Source organism: Cydia fagiglandana, chromosome 20 (assembly GCF_963556715.1).
Source record: "Cydia fagiglandana chromosome 20, ilCydFagi1.1, whole genome shotgun sequence".
In the NCBI taxonomy this organism is placed as follows: domain Eukaryota; kingdom Metazoa; phylum Arthropoda; class Insecta; order Lepidoptera; family Tortricidae; genus Cydia; species Cydia fagiglandana.
The window spans coordinates 12,109,967-12,126,508 of NC_085951.1; the positions used below are offsets into that span (position 1 = coordinate 12,109,967).

Sequence of the window (16,542 nt, forward strand, 5' to 3'; positions counted from 1 at the left end):
TTTCCCGGTAGGCCCTTGTTAACAAACCGCCTTGATGCATCAATGTCATATTTTATTGTCTCTAAAAACATGTCAAAAAACTGTTTAAGGCACAATATGTTTAAGTTACTCTATGGGTTTACTAGCTAGCTGAGTGCTGCACTCTGGCGGCAGAACATTGCAGTAATACCCCCTATTACCCCGGCTACACACGTAACTATAAATCGTAGCGATTACACTGTGCAGTCCGATTTGCGCAGTTTTATCTACTAATCGTTACGATAATCGACAACGATTTGTCATACACACGGCAGATAAAACTGCGCAAATCGGACTGCACAGTTTAATCGCTACGATTTATCGTTACGTGTGTGGCCTGCATTGGAAACAAATCGCATGCATTTGTTCACAATTTCCTTGGCCGTAATATAACAGATGTACACTTTCTATTTTCGTAGCTGTTATCTCCTTCTATGCAATCTAACATAAGTCTTATCGCAAAGATTTGTGGTCGATTTATTTTATTCTAACTTACAATTTCTAAGACCAATGGATTTACAAAAGAATACTTGCATAATGTGTTTTTCATTCTTTGAATATGCAAGTCAGTGCCTGCTAATGTTTATTACATCGTCGGTCCAGATAATGACTTGGTGGATCTTCTTTTTTAGGATTTCCTATGCATCTCGTGCGTAGGGTGGCCAGACAGAAATTTGGGATTTCCTGACAGAATTAAATGAAAGATAAAATACGGGATTTCAGTCTTCCAGCTTCATAATAAAGGTGATTACCAATTAAAGGCTAACAGGTTGTTGCCAAAGCTATTTTTACACCAATTAATAAATAGTTTTAAAAACATTTGCACCAATTTTCAATATTTTTGCCCACATCAACCAGAATGTAACGATAATTAAAATCAGACAATTCCTTCAAATAGCCTCGCACGAAAAACCGCGATAGATAACAATCCGCCATTACGAGTGGGAAATTGAGAAACATTAGTTTTTCCTGTATTATGTGTATTGTGATACAATTACAGGGTTTCTACTTTGCTCGGTTGTATTCAATCTTCTTGTGCATTATATTTTTTGCACTTGAGACATGCTTTGTTAGGTTGGATTGATATATGACATGTAAGTGACTTGTTTATTGCAAAGAAATCAATGAAATTGGGGATTGTACAGTCACCTGCAATAATATATTACACAACGATGGCCGCAAAAATATCTGACACGATCTTATTTGTAGGGCCAATGAGCGCGTCACATATTTTTGTGGCTTTCGAAGAGTAAACAATATTATTTTAGGTGACTACATTTTTAGCATAACAGCCAAAAGGTGTTTAATTTTTTTTATTTACTGTCAAATTTTTACTTTGCATGCGTCACTTGGTGAAGGAAAACATCATAAGGCAACTGAACTAACAACAAAGCCTAGTTTCGCCCCTGGGTTAGGTCAGATTGTAGGCACTAGTTATTGCCTACTCCAATTCTTGGGATTTGTTTCCAAGCAGACCACAAGCTTGCAGACCGTATTGATATTTTTTTAGGGTTCCGTAGCCAAATGGCAAAAAACGGAACCCTTATCGAACCCATACGTGTGGGGTATCTATGGATAGGTCTTCAGAAATGATATTGAGGTTTCTAATATAATTTTTTTCTAAACTGAATAGTTTGCGCGAGACACTTCCAAAGTGGTAAAATGTGTGTCATCCCCCGTAACTTCTAAAATAAGAGAATGATAAAACTAAAAAAATATATGATGTACATTACCATGCAAACTTCCACCGAAAATTGGTTTGAACGAGATCTAGTAAGTAGTTTTTTTAATACGTCATAAATCGTAAACCACTATTTTATTATGTTACTTGCTGCTACCCTTCATGGGCGAGTCCGACTCGCACTTGGCCGCTTTTTTTATTTGAAAGATCCTATACTGATCTTTTGCAATAACTCCATGGGATGAGTCATTTGTTTTGCCAGTCACTGATAGCACAGGTGGCCCCATTATCAATGCTATTGGAAATATGATTCCCAGTTTAGTCACAGTAGAAATAAGGCACATCATCAATATTTAATAATTTACCTATGATGATTGTTTATTAGAATCTGAAGTGTATGGAATGTTACTCATGGAAGTTGTAAATTATGATAGACTCTGACAATGCTAACTTTGCACCAATTTGGCAGTAAATGTTCATACATATCCCCAACCAGGGGCCCGTTTTTCAAAAGCTTGTAACTTGTAATACAAGTGGAAGTCCCTTTTTAACAAACGCTGCCAACAAGAGATATCCACTTGTATTACAAGTTACATGCATTCAAGAAACGGGCCCCTGCTCCATACTGAACATAGCATTTGGAATCAAGACTTAGCATGGTCCCACTATGTGCTCTGTCTAATTTTTAGAAAATATAAACACAATGTATGGTTTTCTGGGCAATATTTCCTGTTTTTCAAATACACAGTGTATAATAGAATTCACAAAATCAGTGACATTATTGTCTTGTCCTGAGATCAAGTTTGTATTTTATAGTTCGTTTTTTTAGCATTAGAAATAAGGTAAACAATCTTGATGTGTCTTTTAATTGAAAAACACATTAAATATGTAACAATTATGAATCTAATACGATCATTTATATTCTTCTGCTTTCATAAATGATAGTTACTGATTTGTAATAAGCGTTTTTCAATTAAAAGACATGCCAAAATCGCTTACCTTCTTCCAAGTTCTTTCTAATGCTAAAAAAACGAACTATAGACAACATATTTTTTCTTACTTTCAAATTAAGTAGCCTAAAACACAAGTAGTAAATCTAAATAGATAAGATGAGAATAGCATAACTGGGTCAGAGATAATTGATTAGTCTCTTTGATAACTCCAGGAGGTAAACATATATAAAAATAAGAAATTATTTGTAGCTTTTCATTTGACAATAGTTCAATAGGTCTACAAAAATACTTTTAAATATATATTCATCAGTCAATGTTTGTTATTTGTTGTCTATCCTCATATTGTTTAAAGCAGGATTGCATACCTATCTAATAATTTTGCACAAAGAAAGTTTTATTATTCAAAGACCAAGGTAATTTGAAAAGTAAGAAATGAGTATGTAATTGTCAGTATGCAATTTCTCTGCTGACCATACACTTTCACATTTATTGTAATTAGAGTGAGAGTCTGCATGTATTGTTATTCAAATAAAACCAACAAAAACACAACTGTTTTTTTTTTATTTTCAATTACGTACGGGCCATGGCTTTTCTAGTCAAACAGATGTGCATAATACATGCAGTATTATGACTCACTAGTTATGATTGGTTAAGAATGTAAACATTACTTACGGCTCTGGACTGTATTGAGCACCTCCGAAAAACCCATGCCTGTCAGGCTGGGTGGTCACCGAGGAACATATAGAAGTGGTGTCCGCCTGCTCGCTGCGATCCCCTCCGGCACTTTTAACACTTTTCTGGAGCGACATATCCGAATCTGTCCCAAATCAACTGCACTATCTAGCACCCAGTATCATCACGCACGCCGCGTACACCCGCTTCTACCGACGGTCGAGTGGGCGGACGAATTAATTGCAAAACACGTAACTGTTTCTGGTGTTAACACCCGCTGACGAAACCACAGCAAACACTCGTTTCACATTGACAATACGATAGAGAAAGAACTGAAATCACGTTCACAGCGCGAATTGTTTCGACGCACAACCATAACTGTAGTAAATATGGCAACGATACGTGCTTACGATGAACACAAACCAATATTTTTCTTATCAAAATTCAACAAAGTGTGGGTGGGCCAGAAATATGTGAGGGTACAGATAAAACATAGCCTCCTAGTAGCATACGTCACATTTGCTAGTGTTGTGCCAAATTATTTCGCTATTAACGTCGTTATAACCTGTTATAACGGTTATTTTAGTAATAAAATGTATTAGACTGGCAACATTTTGCTGTAATTGTGTTCAAGTTGACACTAATCACGCTATTTATAAATCTCATAATGTATTTAGGAATAATAGACTGTAATTAGTTGTATTAAGGTTGTTTTCTTCTTGTTTCTATTCAACAACATAATTAGATTCAGTAGTGCAATTATATTACTTAATTTACTTGTCAAAAATTAACTAGGTTATGTTTTCCTTTCCTGTGTTTTCAATTAATTTACATTGAATAAATAGATTAGTTACTAAAATACGTTACTTAAAATGAACTCTATAAGAAAGCTCTACTTGGTTCCTCCTTTCGCAAGGAATGCGTCATCTGCTCCAGCGGAATTCGTAAACAGAAACCCTAGAAACCTAGAGAGGATTCGTGTAGCTCGCAAACCTGATGGATATCACTTAGATAACCCTGGCAGAAAATTTTGGCATAAGTAAGAACGGCAAAATGAATAGCCTCTTAGTAAAGCTTAATTTAGTATAGACTTAAGAGTATAAAAACTAGGAAGGGACACAACATAGTGATTGTATGTGTACGAGTCCTCAATTATTTTCTGTCCCTCGGAAGTCTTATAATATAATATTAATGTTTCAGATTGATTCTCACCTCGAGTAACCGCTCAGTAACAGCACAGTTGGTCCATTACCTCAACGGTCCAGTTGTTGAAGTGAAATCCTCTGATTGGGCACTCCAAAAGCAACTTTATAGCACAAAAGACATGTGTGCTTACATCAGTGTTGGCCAAGTCTTTGCTCAGAGATGCTTAGAGGCTGGCATCTCTGAAATGTACTGTGACATTCAAGCTACAAAAGGAGGGAAGATAGAGAGGCTTATCAAAGAGGTTCAGAACGGGGGCATCAAGTTGAAAGAGCCTGAGGTTTATAAGAAGCCTTATCCTTGGGATAAACATAGGCCTGAAAAACCATGGAATGTTACTGAAGAGTAGTTTCAAAGTGTAATTATTAGTGTAGAAATATATTTGTTAGATTTATTGCAGTGTTGTTTTTCTCTTTCAAATTTAAGCCAGACTTGTCAGAATCAAAATTGTATATTTTGGTTTAACAGAGCCACTCAGCATATAATAACTTCTTAATTGTTGGTGCAGACTTGGAAAGTATAAAAATAAATAGTGATATTTTCTGTGGTACACCCTTTCACTTAGGGGCCCTTTTCTCAAAAGCTTGTAACTTGTAATACAAGCGGATGTCACTTTTTGACAGCTTTTGTTAGAAAGGGACTTCTACTTGTATTACAAGTTACAAGCTTTTGAGAAACGGGCCCTAGGCCTGCTCATGTTTTGATTGAAGAACGATAGTTAGGAAGTGGTAGAGTTGATTTCATGAAATAAGCAAGCATTTATGCTATTAAATTTCACAATGAAGGTCAAGGGAAGACTGTCTATAAGCACGTTTGTAGCTTTTAACTCATGTGTTTGTATAGTCAATGTCAAAGATATGTTTACACTTTTCACCGTATTACAAAGGAGTGAGGTGCAAAAGGGTAAACATATCTTTGACGTTGACTGTACACATACTCCACTTCCAGAAGGGAGAGCAGTAGTTGTGGTGTTCAATAAATATAGGCAGATGCACTGGCAACATTAGTAAGTGTCATGGCAGCTGGCTGATGGTATGAGCATGCTGTATGGAGCAATAATTATCCCAAGAGTAATTAGATTGATAGATGAAAATGTGAACATCACAGAAGTAAAGCACTTCCTTTCTCTGTATGAGCAACGTATGTATATACAAATACAAGACTTCTTGCCTTATGATGGTCTTCCCAGTAATAAATTTTATATATATATATGCCAGTCTGACCGACATTGACCTTATAGTAGATTGAAATCTACTTTGTTGGTAGGCATCTACTGAATTGCAATTCAGGATGAAATCTACTGCAGACTATGTTAAATTATTTTGTATATCTCAGGAAACAAGCAAAGTTTTACAGACTTTCAATTGATAGGTATGTGTGGTTGCAAAATCTGCTATAAAAGCAGGAATTAGTAATAAATACAACTACAAGTGGTTTACATATTTATTAAGTCATTTAGCAGTAAATCTTAAAGTTAAAATTATATAGGCTTAATCTTAAAATGAAGTCCAATGAGAGAAAACACGAGGCATTTCAAATCCTGCACAAGGTAATAGAAGCCGCGGAGACCTTCTGGGTCGCGGGACTGGTTGACATCCAGCAGAGACCCAGTTTTCGAGGTGGTGAACGAGATATGCTCCTCTCCGATCACAATCTCTAGCTCCTGTCTACCAACCCGATCGGGTTGGGGCCACAAACGGTCATCTTCGTGCATTATTTCGGAATCCACAATTATTCTCTTCAGTTCCTCCATTACACAGGGGTGTAGGTATGCCTCTTTCCGGATCATTGTATCGTTCTTGTAATTAGAATTGTTGGCATAGCGCAGTTTGCCATCGGGCCGGAACTCAAACTCGAGGAATTCATGGCCAAATTTTCCCCTGTGACCGACGTAATACCGTATATAAAAGTCTGTCGACATTTTCTACGGATTTCGCTCACTAAAATAACAAATTCTATAAGTGGGAAATTACTTTTTACGCTCCTTTGGTAAATAAAACAGGGTTATGTTTGTGTCATCGATGTGAAAGCGGGTGAACTCCGCCAAGTTGCCAACTTGCCACAGATAAAGGAAACGCTACCTATGCTTTATTATCCTTGGCCAGTGAAGTAGAACAAATTGCTCTCTAAACGTAAACTATTATATTTATGCTTCTAAATATATTTATCCATTTTCTACATTAAAAAAGGTTTAATTTAAAATACTAATGTATTTTCAACAGTGAAAAATAATATATTACCAAGCAACAAAACGCAGTGAACTTTTTATTTCCATTTACCAAAGGACCTAAAATTTGGACCCTGTTTGTAATCTTAAGAATACAATAAAATAAGTAATAATTTATAAGGATATTGATTTTATATTAAAAATATTCAAGATCGCTAATTTACAATGTGTAGCTTAATAAGATACTACATTGACGCGTCATTAAAAAATGGCGGAACATATCATGGCGCCTTTATTTTCATAGCTAACTGAGCAAAATATAGCTATCTCTTTCTAACATACAGTAAACCGCATTGGCACTGGCTCCGCTTGTGATCAATATGTCCACGTGACCTCTCGTTAGTCAGTCGAGACTCGCGTAATTGCAAATGCAAAATGTCTGAAGGAACGCTTGTGTTAAAAATGAAGTCATAATATTTTGTTAACAGTTTGTAGTGTTCTAGTGTAAAATGCCTGCGTCAATTGGTGTTAATTTACGTGTGACGGGCCATTGTAGCCAAGGCGGGAGAAAGTATATGGAAGATTTGTTTTCCGTTGCGTATCAACAAACCGAGGACGAGAGAGATTTGGAGTATGCCTTCTTTGGAATTTACGATGGGCACGGCGGGAGCGAGGCCGCAGCTTTCGCGAAGGAGCACTTGATGGACTCTATTGTGAAGCAGCGTCAGTTCTGGTCGGACAACGATGAGGACGTGCTGAAAGCTATCAGGAATGGTTACATGCTGACCCACTTGAACATGTGGAAAGAGCTAGGTAAACGTCCAAGTGCGAGGTTATTCTTTAACTATTTTGCTGTTTCTACACTACCATTGCGCAAATATTGCTGCCAATGCTTCCCATGAGAATCCTAGGTGATTGTAAAGAATTGTTTGCGTGACCTTGTAAAGGCGGGAGTTTTTTGTCTTGAGTGGTTTGACATTGGGTCAACAAAAGATGTTAAAATGGTCGTTAGGCGATGTTTTTGTTTGTGTGGGTCTGTTAGATAACATGTACTATGCATACAAGTATTTACAGATTTTGGGATGTGGTTTCCTGCTTATGTAAGTGGGATTACCAAAGTGAAAGCCGTCACGCCAGTTTGTTGTTATATTGGCCCAAGATCCCATTACCAAAATTGATACCCACTTTTGTGAAAGTTGCAAAGGCTGTAAAACATTTAGTGCTCAAGAGTAACCTAGTTTTGCAATGCTGTGCCACTTATGAGGTCAGAACAATATTCTTTATTCTAGAGCAAAGGGAAACCAACTCAAAACTTAATCATAAGTATAACAACTTAACAAATGATTGTATAATTATTGCTATAGAGATCTGTTACAACTTTTGGGTATTTGCAAGTAGAAAACAGCCAAAACAGAACCAGTATGAAGATTTCTTGTACGCATAACTTATATGTTTAATTTGTATTTACAGAGAAATGGCCAAAGACTGTGACAGGATTACCAAGCACCGCTGGCACAACGGCCAGCGTAGCTTTTATAAGGCGAGGGAAAATATACATAGGCCATGTCGGGGATTCTGCAATTGTTCTTGGTTACCAGAAAGAAGGTAAGGATTTCCATTATTCGCGGTCCAGCGCAACCTCCTTTTCCACTGTATGCCTCCAGGTTGTATGTGGGTTGATATTTATAAAATAAATATAAGTATAAAAAAGCCTTTTATGTTCAGTTTATAAAGATACATAAGTTTATACTTAGTAATGACCAGAACCTTTCCCTGATCCCGATCTTGCTATTTGTTTCTATCTTAAGAATACAATAAAAATGCCAGTTTGGGCCCTCTGTTTTAATTTCACCTGATTTTGATATTCATGGCAACAGTGTTGGCCGAAACGTTAATGCAATTGAAAATGTTGGCCATTAACCATTATAAATTGAATCGTAAACTGTAATCGTCCGTTACGGTTTAAGGTTCAATTTATAATGGTTAATGGCCAACATTTTCAATTGCATTAACGTTTCGGCCAACACTGCATGGCAATCCATATGATTCCTGTAGCTGTATATTTACTTATTAGAGAAATATAAATGTTTATTACTTATATTTGAGCATAATTCATTTACATGAGAGATATGGTTGTACATGTTAGTAAACAGGAAACAAGATAATTCTTTCTATTATTAAAATAAGAATAGGATCAACACTTTTCTATGAATTTACATGCATAAATGCATGTGTATTTACACAACAAAAACACTGTGAAACGTATTTTACTGAAGCAATAATTTAAGGATTTTATGGATTTTTTTTTGAAGATTGATATTTCTTGCAGGGAGCGAGGAATGGGCCGCCAAGCCCTTAACATCAGACCACAAACCCGAATCCACAGCGGAAATGGAACGCATCCAAAAATGCGGTGGCAAAGTGGTCTCCAAAGCGGGTGTTCCAAGAGTTGTATGGAACAGACCCCGCCAGGGCCACAAAGGACCTATCAAGAAGAATACCCCGATGGATGAGATCCCATTCTTGGCTGTGGCCAGGTCCTTGGGTGACCTATGGAGTTATAATACACAGAATGATGAGTTCATAGTCAGTCCGGACCCAGATGTGGGAGTGCTGACGATAGACCCTACTAAATTTAGGTAAGGATGTGTAAATCAATAATCAACACAGTTAGGGGGAAAGGGGACGGCCGTTTCTCAATACAAACGTAGAGGAAAATGTGGACTATGTTTGTATGAAAAGCAAGGTATGATAATTATGTACACAGGCAAACCGTAATTATACAAAGAGCTATTTGTACATCATGAAACCTGGTCTGAAACAAGAGACATGGAATAAAACACCAATAATACCCTTTTTCATTCCAAACAAATCAATAGTTAACAACTGTGAACAGATGAACGTTTACTATACCTACATATTACTATAGTATATACTTCCCTTATTATCTTAAAAATATATTATTTTCCTTATTACCTGGAAAACCAATAAATTATGTTATAGTTATTTATTTTATTACTAGCATAATATACACTGCAAAGTTATAGATATACATGAACAGCGCATAAATTACAAACAAATATATTTTCCATTGGCAGAATTCTGCATTAATTACATCAGTGTTTTAAAACTAGAAATTCCGCTTCCTAAACAGGTTAGATTGGGTTAACATATTCTAGATTATTTTAATCCTAACATTGTCCACATTTTACAAACATGTTTTGGTTCCATTTCAATATCAGAGTTGAGTCTGTATATATTATTTGCACCTTGGAATATTTTAATTAATTTATAATAACTCGCCACATAAAACTATTTTGTTTTCAAATATTACAATTCATATTATTTATAGCTTCAGCCTGTTTCAAATAGTCTTAGGCTCTGAGGTGTTTCTAGTTCCATACCCAAAGGGTAAAAAACGGTACAATATTACTAAGACTCAACTGTCTGTCTGTCACTAGGCTGTAAACTCATGAACTGTCTAGACAGTTGTAATTTCACACATTTCACAGATGATGTATTTCTGACATTTCTGTTGCCGCTATAACAACAAATACTAAAAACAGAATAAAATACATATTTAAGAGGGGCTCGCATACCACAAACGTGATTGTTTGCGTAATGGTACGGAACCCTTCTTGCGCGAGTCCGACGACAAAAAGGTTCTCCTTCTCCATTATTTGGGATATTTATTTTATTTCATTTATGTATGTATGAATGATACCATCGGGATTAGATTATGAGATCCTGGTGAAGTCGGGTACTCTTCTCACATAGGCACACATTTGCGTATTTTTCATAATAAATCATGCATGTAGTCCTTGAAAAATAACATTTGAACTAGTGATGAAGACCAAACAAAAATTTACTGTTATGTAAATGTTTTTTTTGTTTAAAATTATTAATTATTATACTCACATTTTGTTCCAGGTGCCTAATATTCGGAACAGACGGTCTATGGAACATGATATCACCGGAGGGTGCTGTGAGCCTGGTGCAGGCGACGGAGAGACACAACGAGGCAGCACTCGTTGGCGGCTCTGCTAACCAGCCGAGAGACTGGCTGAACCCGTCCAAGAGTTTAGTTGACCATGCTCTTGAGAGGTACATTGTACATTTACGACATTTTTTCTATTGTTATTTGTTATTTCACTTATTTCTATTAGTGATAAGTAAAGAAAACATCCGGCATATAAATACAAATACTGCATAATATTTACCTTCGTATTTTCACGGAAACGTACGACCGTGTCTTGCTTGCTTGCAGTCAGTCTCAGTACAAAAAGTTTCCGTGGGGTCTCTATTGTTTCCCAAATAGTTTGAAGTCATAATGTATTGTTTGTCCGAATTTTCGTTAGTCATAATTGGTTTTTCTCAGAAACGCGTAACTTTTCAGGATTGCCATAAAACAAACCTAACCTAACCTAACCTATCTACAGCATAACCTTACGAAAATCCTGAAAAGTTAACGGTTTCAGTTTTATGACTAACGATAATATGACAAACGATACATTATGACTTAAAACTTTATGGGAAACAAAGGGACCCCGTTTCCGTGAAAATACGATGGAATATAATTATGCACTACATCTGTACAAGATATTGTATGTTTATCATTTTTCGTTCCTTCTGTACCAAATAAACTAAAATAAGTCTATTATAGATAGTGCTTGTAGTCTTTGTCGTTGTCGCCTTTAGGAATTAGGTATTTAATCGTGGAAAAAGGCTTTTCCAAACAGCCCTGAAGAACCCTTATAGTTTCTACAAACATTAACAGACACATCAAGACTATCCAGTCTCAATAAAAGAAACTCGTTTCCCTTTCCAGATGGTCGAACACACGCATGCGCGCCGACAACACGTCCGTGGTGACGCTCATGCTGGACCCGCCCGGGCCGCCGCGCGCCACCGTGCTGCGCGCGCGCTCCAAGCCCGCCGCCGCGCCCGCGCCCGCGCCCGCGCCCGCCCCGCCGCCCGAGGAGCCCGACACGAGGCCGGTGCCGCAGAACGGGCTCACCATCATGACGAGATACTCGGATGTCGACAGCAATAAGCCTGCGACGCCGGAGACCACAGAGAGGTTAGTATTTTACAACTAGGCCATGCTGACGCGTTTCACGACCTCGGTGCCTGCGCCGCCGGTCTCATCGGATGAACTGGAGAGCTATGCCGCAGAACGGTGTGAGCATCATCCATCATGACTAGATACTCCTATGTAATAAGCCTGCTACTCCTGAGACCACTTAGTTTTTTAAAGTTTTCGAAATGGAGACGTTTTAATTTGACTACTAGCACAGGAAGACTATTTCTTACACTCGGCCATCCTGACCACAGAGAGGTCAGTATTTCACAACCCGGCCATCCTGACACGCAACACGTCCTTACGTTGTAGCAGTTTTTGTAACAGGTGTCGGAAGTGCTTCTATAGAAAGCCTAATTATTGAAAAGTCTACCGCGCTTACATTTTATTAAGTTTCCTGTCGTTTGTCGGCTACTGTGTTTTGCATATTACTGACACACTCTGCCATCCTGACATACAATGTGTCTTTATTGGATATAACAATACAATTGCAGTTTGTGCATCGATAGTTCAAAATGTAATACTTGTGTAATATTATGCTAATCAAAACTATTGTTTTAGCAGCAGAACACCGCTACCTCCGTGTGCAACCCTCGACGGGCGTTTCTCGACCGGCAGCGACGAACGCGGTGAGAAGCGCGAGCAGGAGAGCGACGCGATCGCCAACTACGGGAACCCCGCCGAGTCCTACTTCATGGCGCGCCTTCTTCAGCGGTCCAGGCTAGTTAACACTCTGTCCTCGGTCACGAAGGAGCTGGCCGGCGAGAAACAGAGGGAGGAACCCGATCCGGAGCCGGCCACGGTGCTCCCGGAGCCCGAGTCGGAGAAGACGTTGCCGCCCGACGTTCCCGTCGACCCGCCGTCGCCCGCGGCCGAGGAGCCGAAGACCGACGGCGACGACGTCAGTATACAGATCAACGAGGTGTCCTCCAGCTCGCCGACGGAGGGCCCGCCGCGGCCGCGCGGCCGGCGACCGAAGGCGGAGGCTCGGCGCGACGCGGCTCCGCCGGCCAACGACCGCGTGCTGCGCTCGCACGACGCCGAGGCCGCGCCGCGCCCGCAGACGCGGCAGGCGGGCGGCCGCGCCCGGCCCGCCGCCGCGCCGCCCGCCGACCGCGTCGTCATCCTCACCCGCCGCGCCCCGCCCGCGCCCGCCGCGCCGCCCGACCGCGCGCCGCCGCGCAAGCCGCCCGCCGAGCCCGAGCCGCGCGCCACGCGCTCCGCCGCGCTCCTCCCCGCCGCGCCCCGGCCGGGAAACTCGGCGCGCGCCCCGGGCCCGGCGCGGCGGGCCCCGGCGGCGCGGCGCCTCCCGCCGGCGCCCGCGCCCCGCCCGCGTCCGCGCGGCTGCTGCAAGGAGAACCGCGCCCGCCCGTCGCCCGCGCCCGGCGCCGCGCCCGCCTCGCGCCGCTCCCCGCGCACCGCGGATAGCGCGCCCGAGCCCGAGGTGCACTCCACCACGCCGGCCGCCGCCGACGACTGCCTGCGCGCGCGCGCGCTGCGCTCGCGCAACGACGCGGCGGAGCCGGCGCCGCCGCCGCCGCCGCCGGGCAAGGCGGGCAAGCGGCGCGCGGCGGCGGAGGACGGCGTGGCGCACAAGGCGCCGCGGCTGGACGCGAGCAGGGCGCGCCTCTCGGCGGGGGAGCGCGTGGCGCGCGCGCTCAACAAGCGCGCGTCGGGCCCGTGGGCGCCGGCGCTGGCGCTGCGCAACCGCCTGCGCCGGCGGCTCGCCAAGTGACTAGTGTAGTGTGTCGCGGTTACCCGCGAGTGCGGGGATAACGGTGCCTTCTAGTACTGCCAAAGTACTCTTTGACTTTTCATATTTTATCGCCCCGGCCGGGCGGGATCCAAAGATGACCGCGTCGTTTCCGGTCAAACTTCTGTTGTTGATTTTTATTTTTAGCGATCCGCTCTCGGGGCCGCGGTCGACGCCGCGCGGCGAACGATAGTACAAAGAGTATATTGAATATAAACGTAAGTTTAACTCGTGGACCAGGCGGAATGAATTAGCCCCGATAGATATTTATTTTATGCGTATTTACGGCCGATATCGTCCTGCATTTATCTTTAAGCGTGTGAAAATTAAATTTTCATCACCGAGGCTACATGTAACTTCACCGAACCTTATGAAGCGCGAGTCAGATATATAGTTACACCATTATTTTCGAGATATCTCGACGGGGGAACCTTTCGCAATGATATAATTATATTTACCCTTAATTATAATAGTGAAATTATGCATACTATACCAAGAGTGCTTTTCTCAAATAATGTAGTAAATTTAATAAGAGTGCTATATATAATATTTATATATTTGAAGTGTACAGAAAAATGTAAAATTTGAAACGAAAATTTTCGTATTGACGTATTAAAGGCAATTTTTAGTTTTGAAGAAACGTAGTTATTGGAGTTATTCTTTTAGGAAAAGAATTCTTTTGTGTACTTCCTTACTAGCTTTATCCTTTAGTGATGAGAGTAGCTAGTTTAACTTAAAATGACATCTTATTTTGTTACGGAATTCTTATTAAGATAGACATGTTAGACATATCCATGTAACTTGTATTTGTCTTAATGCGCCTTCCATATTGTTACATAGAACTGTGTTTTCAGTTAGGACCTAGACCAGCGGTCGGCAACCCGCGGCCCGCGAACCTCTCACTTGCGGCCCGCAAGCCTCCCTGGCTACTAGCAAAGACCCTATAAATATTAACAAAGTACGGCCCGCGTTCACTTCGTTAACTGCTATGTGGCCCTTGGCTGCTAAAAGGTTGCCGACCGCTGACCTAGACCAATAGAGAAAAATAAGAGGAATTATTGGTTTAAGTTAAGTAAAGAGAAAAAAGTAGAAATTTTTAATTGTAACAATATTGTTTAATATTTTAGGAGTGCCTATAAATTGTTAATTTAAAACTTTGATGTAGGTATATTAATGAATTGGAGTGTAAAATTTGTGTAGTTACATTACAAAACCAATCTACTTTTTTCTCTTAACTTTATCCAGTATATTAGCTATCTCATACGGTTAACAGTAAATATATTTCCATAAATAATAAAATAACTAATGATTCTTATGAAAAACTATAAAGGTGGCACCGCAGTTAACTTTTGTGGAGCAACACTGCAACAGGGCTGGTTGAGCTCCATAAATGGTTTTGGCGTCTCTTGAACATATATTTTTGCTCATTAATGTTGTTTTGAATGTAACATTGACAGCTTTTATTTAACCATTGTCAACACCCGGCAGTCCACGTGACTGTTGGTAAACTTCAACTATCGCGTTACTATCACTTATTTAGCTTCTAGTGACGTTTTGAAACAAGCACAAGAAGACTATTTCTCACACTCGGCCATCCTGACCATAGCGAGGTCAGTATTTCTAGTGATGGGTCAAATCGAAAAAATTTCAAACCGAATAAGTCGACTCCGATTTAAACCCAAATCGGTTTGCAAACCGATTTGGCCAAGTCGATTTAACTTCTACTTTTTAAGTATCAGTAGTTCAAACCGCTCCGTAGTCACTTGGTTTTGAGTTGAGGAAATTGAATTGTCAATTTTACGCTTTGTTCGATCCTTAGAATCCTTAGACTATCACGACAGCAAAAACTTTGCCTTAAAACTTTTGTAATATTTTTTGACTTTTCGTTGCGCGATAAATCATAATTTTATAATTTCTAAAGCTAAAACGGGAAAGCACTATACGAGCAAGCAGGAAAGAGCGTGCGGTCTCGTGCGCTTTCGTGTCATTGCCGCGAATTTGTTGAGTTCGAGTTTGCAAAGCGACGCGGCGCAAAACTGCCAAACCGATCCAAGTATACCGCCAAATCAATCGCTTTAAGCCCATGCGAAATTGAACCTTACTACTTAAACAATAAGTTTCATTTTACCTTACCTGTAGATACCAAGTTTCGACTTGACTCGACTCTATAATGGCGGCAATGTACATGGCAACATTTTTCTTCGTGGTTTGAAATCGATTTGCGTACATTTTAATCCTCAATATGTCAAACGAAAGTGACGAATCAACAAATATGAAAGGATGCGTTTAGAGCGGGTGAACGTATCTTAAGTCGATTTCCGGAACACTCACGTCGATTTAGTCGACTTCAGACCTAAATCGGTTTGAACCGATTTGCGAAGTCGAATCGTAACATCGCTAAGTATTTCACAACACGGCCGTTCTGACACCCAAGACGTCCTTACGTTGTAGAAGTTTTTGTAACAGGTGTCGCGAGTGCCATAGAAAGGCTAATTACTGAAAAGCGCCTACGCCTACATTCTATTACTCTATTACTATCATTATCACCGTACGTCTAGCTCTACGAGCACACTTGATACTGACGCATAATATAATTTTGCTCTCCCTACCTTAATACCGGCTATATTGTCCCATTGGATCTGTCCAATGGGACATGCCATTTTTTTAAGCGAAGCGTGCAAGAATTGCAAGATGGTAACATTATATAACTTACCTAGTTGCCGCAGCACACTGTTGCTGGGGCATTCCACGAGACTGTCGCTTACATAACGCAATTCTAATACTTCTGGAAATGCTGAGTAAGCGATATTGGGTCAGGTAATATTTCATGACTTGGCTAACAAATTGGCAGTATATTCTCGAGATTCACGTATTTTATTGAGGTAGCTGCCATACAAGGCAAAAGCGTTATGTAAGCGACAGTCTCGTGGAATGCCCCTGCTCCAGAAAAGTTAACTTCAGTGTGGATGCACCTTATGAGCACCTTGTTGCAGATTTTTCAAGAAATTTGTTTAT

General features: G+C 40.5%; 4 protein-coding genes across 5 annotated transcripts in view; 2 read left to right on the forward strand and 2 right to left on the reverse strand.

Annotated features, from left to right (window-relative positions):
* Nucleotides 1-3,840, reverse strand: part of LOC134674427 (TBC1 domain family member whacked) — a 35,494-nt gene extending 31,654 nt beyond the window's left edge. For both annotated transcript variants that reach the window (XM_063532493.1, XM_063532492.1), the window contains exon 1: nt 3,325-3,840. In XM_063532493.1, coding sequence (XP_063388563.1) covers nt 3,325-3,461 — 137 coding nt within the window. In that variant the 5' untranslated portion in view covers nt 3,462-3,840. The remainder of the gene's footprint in view (nt 1-3,324) is intronic.
* Nucleotides 3,841-4,101: 261 nt separating this feature from the next.
* LOC134674769 (large ribosomal subunit protein uL18m) lies at nt 4,102-4,926 on the forward strand. The gene is made up of 2 exons (XM_063532901.1): nt 4,102-4,363; nt 4,525-4,926. Exons 1-2 carry the CDS (start codon nt 4,197-4,199, stop codon nt 4,874-4,876), a joined length of 519 nt encoding a protein of 172 aa, XP_063388971.1. The 5' UTR covers nt 4,102-4,196; the 3' UTR covers nt 4,877-4,926.
* A 1,030-nt stretch (nt 4,927-5,956) lies between these two features.
* LOC134674314 (protein mago nashi homolog) lies at nt 5,957-6,589 on the reverse strand. Its single transcript, XM_063532340.1, has one exon. The coding sequence runs from the start codon at nt 6,446-6,448 to the stop codon at nt 6,008-6,010; it is 441 nt and encodes a 146-aa protein (XP_063388410.1). The 5' UTR covers nt 6,449-6,589; the 3' UTR covers nt 5,957-6,007.
* A 461-nt stretch (nt 6,590-7,050) lies between these two features.
* On the forward strand, nt 7,051-14,523 carry LOC134674892 (uncharacterized). Its single transcript, XM_063533047.1, has 6 exons — nt 7,051-7,507; nt 8,165-8,299; nt 9,024-9,333; nt 10,625-10,798; nt 11,523-11,774; nt 12,336-14,523. The coding sequence occupies exons 1-6, from the start codon at nt 7,204-7,206 to the stop codon at nt 13,507-13,509; spliced, it is 2,349 nt and encodes a 782-aa protein (XP_063389117.1). The 5' UTR covers nt 7,051-7,203; the 3' UTR covers nt 13,510-14,523.
* The last annotated feature ends 2,019 nt before the right edge of the window (nt 14,524-16,542 follow it).

What these genes read in the sequence shown, in the direction of transcription:
- LOC134674314 (XM_063532340.1), bottom strand. Translation starts at nt 6,448, where the DNA reads ATGTCGACAGACTTTTATATACGGTATTACGTCGGTCACAGGGGAAAA.
- LOC134674769 (XM_063532901.1), top strand. Translation starts at nt 4,197, where the DNA reads ATGAACTCTATAAGAAAGCTCTACTTGGTTCCTCCTTTCGCAAGGAAT. An exon ending in GGCAGAAAATTTTGGCATAA is followed by an intron (nt 4,364 to 4,524) that starts GTAAGAACGGCA and finishes TTAATGTTTCAG; the next exon opens with ATTGATTCTCACCTCGAGTA.
- LOC134674892 (XM_063533047.1), top strand. Translation starts at nt 7,204, where the DNA reads ATGCCTGCGTCAATTGGTGTTAATTTACGTGTGACGGGCCATTGTAGC. An exon ending in TCTTGGTTACCAGAAAGAAG is followed by an intron (nt 8,300 to 9,023) that starts GTAAGGATTTCC and finishes TATTTCTTGCAG; the next exon opens with GGAGCGAGGAATGGGCCGCC. An exon ending in ATAGACCCTACTAAATTTAG is followed by an intron (nt 9,334 to 10,624) that starts GTAAGGATGTGT and finishes ATTTTGTTCCAG; the next exon opens with GTGCCTAATATTCGGAACAG.